At 42.5% G+C, this 6,789-nt stretch overlaps 1 protein-coding gene and 1 long non-coding RNA gene across 5 annotated transcripts in view; one reads left to right on the forward strand and one right to left on the reverse strand.

Annotated features, from left to right (window-relative positions):
* The window catches only part of LOC108313684, an 8,822-nt gene extending 6,433 nt beyond the window's left edge, over nucleotides 1-2,389 (forward strand). Inside the window, exon 3 of the long non-coding RNA XR_001829184.2 lies at nucleotides 1,310-2,389. This is a non-coding gene — a long non-coding RNA (uncharacterized LOC108313684). The remainder of the gene's footprint in view (nucleotides 1-1,309) is intronic.
* The window catches only part of SSH2 (slingshot protein phosphatase 2), a 302,028-nt gene that overhangs the window by 14,254 nt on the left and 280,985 nt on the right, over nucleotides 1-6,789 (reverse strand). For all 4 annotated transcript variants that reach the window (XM_017542165.2, XM_017542163.2, XM_017542162.2 and 1 more), the window contains one exon: nucleotides 4,120-4,320. In XM_017542165.2, the coding sequence (XP_017397654.1) occupies nucleotides 4,120-4,320 (201 nt within the window). The remainder of the gene's footprint in view (nucleotides 1-4,119; nucleotides 4,321-6,789) is intronic.

Below are 6,789 nucleotides of genomic sequence, written 5' to 3' on the forward strand. Positions count from 1 at the left end.
TATATATATATGTATATAAATTAGTTGGACATAGTGGTGCACGCCTGTAGTCTCAGCTACTCAGGAGGCTGAGGCAGGAGAATCGCTTGAACCCAGGAAACGGAGGTTGCAGTGAGCTGAGATCATGCCACTGCACTCCAGCCTGTCAACAAAGATAGACTCTGTTTCAAAAAATAAAACAGGCTGTGCATGGTGGCTCATGCCTGTACTCTCAGCACTTTGGGAGGCTGAAGCGGGTGGATCACGAGGTTAGGAGTTACAGACCAGCCTGACTAACATGGTGAAACCTCGTCTCTACTAAAAATACAAAAATTAGCTGGGCATGGTGGTGTGCGCCTGTAATCCCAGCTACCCAGGAGGGCTAAGGCAAGAGAATACCTTGAACCCAGGAGACAGAGGTTGCAATAAGCCAAGATCACACCACTGTACTCTAGCCTGGGCAACAGGTGAGACTGCATCTCAAAAATAAATAAATAAATAAATAAATAAAAATAAAAATTAAAAAAACCCTCCTCAAATAATCCTAATCTGAGTCTGCTGTTTCTTGCTGAGATCCTGACTATTTGATTACTTGCAGTCGAAAGCAGCCTAAGTGATATCCCTAGCACTAGACAGTACTTAAAACCCAGAAAACACCATAATACAGGAAATTTTGGGAACACTTTCTATTAGTTTTTTTTTTTTTTTTCTTGAGATGGAGTCTTACTCTGTTGCCCAGGCTGGAGTGCAATGGTGTGATCTTGGCTCACTGCAACCTCTGTCTGCCTCCTGGGTTCAAGCAATTCTCCTGCCCCAGTCTCCAGAGTAGCTGGGATTACAGGCATGCGCCACCATGCCCAGCTAATTTTGTGTATCTTTAGTAGAGACGGGGTTTCACCATGTTGGCCAGGTTGGTCTCAAACCCCTGACCTCGTGATCTGCCCACCTCGGCCTCCCAAAGTTCTGGGATTACAGGCATGAGCCACTGTGCCCAGACCCATTCCAGTTTTGAATGGAATATGTCTGTGGGTGGCAGGAGGCAATAAGTGATGTCATGGAAGAGGAAATAAATGGCACATATACGTGTCTTCTGGGTAGCCTTGGAGGAAGATGAGAATCATATCTGAATAACTCTCAGTAATACATAATGAACGTTCATACATATTTTTATTCACATAAAATGTGAGGTGGATCTCTTGATTTTCATTTTATAGATGGGGTCAGTTAAGGATTAGAAATGTAAAGTAACTTCTCAGGGGTGCAGCAAGGGGGTGAACCAGGAATGGAAACCAGATCTACTGACTCAAATTCCGTGGTTTTCTCTCCCCAGGGCTTGTCCCTTCCTCCATGAATCAAGCCTAGGAAGCTGAGATGGAACAAAAAAAGTAAAGGAAAAGGAAGAAAAGGTGATTTTGGGTTTACACTACCCTTCTTAACATCTAAGATTTTTCTGAAATTCCTTCAACAACTAAGGAAAACCACACACACTAAAAAAATCCAACCCAACAGCTTGCAGTAGCCTGGGATTCCAGAATAAATACTCAAATTGGCAGGACACATAGTATCCTTCCTCTCAGTGGGTCACGTGAGGACATTGCCCAACATCTGTCATGTGTGTCTGGGAATATATATTTATTTCTTGCTGAACGCTCAGATACCTCTTTCTTGTGCCAAAAAGAACTGCTACATCCTACCTTCTGATCTAAGCTAAAAATGCCATCAAAACCTGGCCCCAAAGACCTACAAATTCTTTTAAACACAGGACGCTTCAGTATCCTCCCAACCTCCTAAGAGAATGAGTGAGATGAAATCACGCCAAATGTTGAGTAAATGGGAGGGTTTTTTTAGTGGAAATCATAATGCTATGCTGTGGCCACATGTTCACAATACTTCGGGGGTGGGAGGGTGGTCCCTCTGCCTGGATAGGCTGGAAGGCTATGTAACATTTTGTTCAGGGGAAATACAGTCCAGATTCAAGAGTCAAGACCAAATCACAAGACTCACTGGAGTCAAACACTGGTACCAGCCCAACTGCTTCTAGACAGCTGTGCCTTCACCCTAACAAAACCACCTAGAACATACCTATATGGAAAAAAACAAAGCAAAATCTAGACATCCACAGAATTTCAGCATGCGGCATCTCAGAAAACTGATCCAAAAATCACTTAACATCTGATGATTGTTCCCAAGAGCTGCTGAAGGTGGCTTTAACCACCAAAGGGATAATAATGTAGTGAAATTAATTACTCACTTTATCCCCAATTACCAAATTATTATTGAAAACAGCTGGTTTTTACCAATTCAGGAAGACATTCAAGACCTAGTACTGAGTGGGGAGGTAGACTACAGAACAGTTTTTGTGGAGAAAATAACCACCAAAATATGTGACAGAATAAAACCTTGGGAAACAGGTAATGTCAATTGCTGTCTGCGTATACTGAGCTCATAAACTATTTTTTTCCCTTTGTAATTTTTTGCATTTTTGCAAAGCATATATAATTGGTTTAAAATATATATATTTTTTGACATGGAGTCTTGCTGTGTCACCCAGGCTTCCAGGCTGGAGTGCTGAGGCACAATCTTGGCTCACTGCACCCTCTGCCTCCCGGGTTCAAGCAATTCTCCTGCCTCAGCCTCTCAAGTAGCTGAGACTACAGACACCCGCCCTCACGCCTGGCTAATTTTTGTATTTTTAGTAGAGATGGGGTCTCACCATATTGGCCAGGCTGATCTCAAACTCCTGACCTTGTTATCTACCCACCTTGGCATCCCAAAGTGCTGGGATTACAGGCATGACCCACTATGCCTGACCAAAAGAGTCTTTAAATAAGAATTGTTTTTAGGAAGTGCTTTCATACCTCAATGGGGTTATACAAATCCCTATTCTGCTGATTTGTCATATGATCAAAATTACTGGACAAGGCTCAGTAAAACAAAGCACTGAGGAAAAAAAAAAATACCCAAATTAGCAGACAATACTTTTATATTTTTTTAAAAGAGTGGGCCAAAGGTTGCAGTGAGCCGAGACTGTGACACTTCACTCCAGCTTGAAAGGGAACTAGCTTGAAAGAGAACTAGCTGAAAAAATGTCCAAGAATTTCAGCTAAACCTAGCATTACCATGGGAGTCACTGGTATCCAATTTTTTTTTTTTTTTTTTACATGGCAGCTGAATCTAGTCTTATAAGATGTTGAAAAGTGGTATAAATATTTAGTATTTTCATCCTTTAATTTTATTATATCAACCTGAAAGATTAAATACTTAATCCTCCATACGAGTCTCTCTCTTTTTTAGATAAGAGTCTCGCTTTGTTGCCAGGCTGGAGTGCAGTGGCATGATCTCAGCTCACTGCAACCTCCAGCTCCCTGGTTCAAGCTATTCTCCTGCCTCAGCCTCCTGAGTAGCTGGGATTAAAGGCACATGCCACCATGTCCAGCTAATTTTTGTATTTTTAGTAGAAACGGGGTTTCACCATGTTGGCCAGGATGGTCTCAATTTGCTGACCTCGAGATCCGCCCGCCTTGGCCTCCCAGAGTGGGATTACAGGATTAAGCCACCATGCCCGACCTTTTTATGCTTTTAAAAAACTTTTTTGGTATTGCTCCTTGTCGGACAGGGGTATCCCACTGCCAGCGTGCCCATGCAAATCTTTTTTTTTTTTTTTTTTTTTTTTTTTGAGACGGAGTTACACTCTTATCATCTAGGCTGGAGTACAGTGGTGCGATCTTGGCTCACTGTAACCTCTGCCTCCCGGGTTCAAGTGATTCTCCTGCCTCAGTCTCCCAAGTAGCTGGGATTACAGGCATACAACACCATGTCTGGCTAATTTTGGTATTTTAAGTAGAGGTGGGGTTTCACCATGTTGGCAGGCTGGTCTTGAACTCCAGACCTCAAATGATCCACCCTCCTCGACCTCCCAAAATGCTGGGATTACAGGCATGAGCCACTGTGCCCACACAGCCATGCGAATCTTAAATGCTTACTTATTTTTCGAAAACCTGATTGATAGAGAAATAAGTCTTTTTTGAAAAAATATGTCATCTAAATCAGCTTGAGAACTAGCTGCAGAGGAGGACACTTCATCTTGCTTTAGAGAACCTAAAAGGAGGGAGAATCGGAGAAAGTCACGTAAGGACTCACCTTGCTAGCAAGATTCCCTGATACTCTTCCAGTTGTCTCATGAAGCTGGGGTTGGGCTTGGTCACTGTTCGTCTTTCTTTCACGTAGTCATAGGCTCGGTCCAGATTCCAGCCATATTCCTTCATTGCATAGGCAATCACCGTGGAGGCTGAGCGACTCACCCCCATTTTGCAGTGCACAAGGCATTTAGATCCATGTTTCCTTGTTTGAGGGATTGAGGTAAAGAACAGAGGAAGACACAACAGTGGGGATATTTTAAAAGCTGGGTTCTAGATTTTTCCAAGTAACCTGTCCTGTCCTTCCATTTTCTTGCTATGTAGTCTCTCCACTTTGGTACACTCCCATACAGCTATAATCAAATATGTGGGTAGGGTGGGGGAGGCAGCTCTAGTGTCTTCTTAAACAATATTCAATGTTAATAATATATTTCTTTAATCCATTCAGCAAACATTTACCAGGTATTTATAATACGTGTAAGACAAGGTGCAAAGTGCTGCGATACAAAGTGACATATGGCTTTTATCCTAACGGGTAGGATTCAGTGGGAGAAACATACAGTTAAAATTCAGTATGGGGCCAGGCACAGTGGTTCACGTCTGTAATCCCAGCACTTTGGGAGGCTCAGGTGGGTGGATCACTTGAGGTTGGGAGTTTGAGAACAGCCTGGGCAACATGGCAAAACCCCATCTCTACTAAAAATACAAAAATTAGCTGGGCAGGCCAGGTGCAATGGCTCACACCTGCAATCCTAGCACTTTGGGAGGTTGAGGCAGGTGGATCATGAAGTCAGGAGTTTAAGACCAACCTTGCCAAGATGGTGAAACCCTGTCTACCAAAAATACAAAAAAATTAGCTGGGCATGGTGGCAGGTGCCTGTAATTTCAGCTACTCAGGAGGCTGAGACAGAGAATTGATTGAACCCAGGAGGCTGAAGTTATAGTGAGCTGAGATTGCGCCACTACACTCCAGCCTGGGCAACAGAGTAAGACTCTGTCTCAGAAAAAAAGAAAAGAAAAAAAGGAAAAAATTCAATATGGAATGACAATTGGTCACAGGGTGGAGAGGGAGCATTTTAAATTTAGACTGGAGCCCATTTTGTGTGGTGGAGGCCAGTTCCCTCACAGCGCCAGGGGCATGTTTCATGGCTGACACTCTCTTGAGTTACAGGTGTGGCTGTGAGTGAACTAATTGATTCAAATGTTATGAGTTGTTTCCAGTTTAAGTTCCGGTAAGGGTTCTGTCCTTCCTTGGAAAAAAGCACAAACCAAATGAAACTAACCTTCTTCTCTACTCAGATGTAGCACTGGATAGTACTTTTCACAGACATGCAACCTGGGTCTAGGGACAGGCTCTACCACTGAGGAGCTGAATAGGGGCATGTGGTGTACCACATGGCTTTCTCAGTGATGAGGGAGGAAAGAAGGAAAACTGTGGCTTTTTTTCTTTTTTTTAATTAGGTGGAAGAAAGAGAAAACAAAGCTACCTAAAGCTATACTAACAAACAAAACCCCTGAGGCTTAACATGCTGGAGCTTACTCTGGAATATGAACATTATTTAGTATGCTAATTATGCTAACAACACAGTGTCTGGCACATAGTAAACTTTCAAATATTAAATATTGGCTAAATGTATAAATAAACCTGTGGATCTGCTGATTAGGTCTACCAGGTGCTTAAAGTAGGAACGACATTAAAAAATCTGGAAATAAGAACTGTTATCCTTATCCTAGCATACACAGGCTCTGGAATCTTTCTCCAGTGTTTATTCTAATAAACCAAAAAATGTACATGTCAGCATAACAAGAGAAATCTATTCATTCACTCACTCACTATTATGATGGTAGATAAGCTTCCTTTCAGAAGCTTATAATCCTGCTTCTGGAGAAAGAGACATATGAAAGACTTCAGTATAAATGCAAGGAAGTATGAGGTTAAGTGCCAAAATGAGTTAGCCAGGTAAGCTACAGGAATGCAGAGAATGGGCTGGAATAATGGAAAGTCTCAAAGGGAAGGTAAGATTAACCTCCCACTTGTGAATTAAATACAAAATTTGGGTGTCCTAACATTAGTTGGGGTATGTGTCTCTGTGTGTAGTTTAGCCCAAATGACTAGAAAATATTTGTTTGCTTATGGCACCCTAGGGTTTACATTTAAACTACAGTTAGGAAGCTAAGGCAGTGTCTCAGAAGGAAGTTTAGACATGTGCTCTACATTTTCCCATCAAGCTCTGACAACCTTAATGTATCAAGTTTCAGGCCTATGCCTGCAGCATGCAAGGTGCTCAAACCTGGACAACCACAAGTAAAATTCAATTATGAATTCCACTTCCATGAAGACATCTCTTTGGCATATTTTCAACTAGGCTTTTTTGGTTGATACTCCCACCTCCTTTAGCCTTCTAAGTAGCTAGGATCACTGGCATATGGCTTCTAACTCATGTAATGAAGGATCTGAAGTCAGTTATCCCCTAACCCAATTCCACCTTTCAGTGCCCCTACCCATGCTGGACTGTCCAGATTAAGCCTGGTGTCACTTTAAGAATCAGGGTCTTGGTTGGGCACAGTGGCTCACGCCTGTAATCCTAGCACTTTGGGAGGCCAAGGCGGGCAGATTACAAGGTCAGGAGTTTGAGACCAGCCTGGCCAATATAGTGAAAGCCTGTCTCTACTA

This window comes from Cebus imitator, unplaced genomic scaffold (assembly GCF_001604975.1).
Source record: "Cebus imitator isolate Cc_AM_T3 unplaced genomic scaffold, Cebus_imitator-1.0 Scaffold140, whole genome shotgun sequence".
In the NCBI taxonomy this organism is placed as follows: Eukaryota; Metazoa; Chordata; class Mammalia; order Primates; family Cebidae; genus Cebus; species Cebus imitator.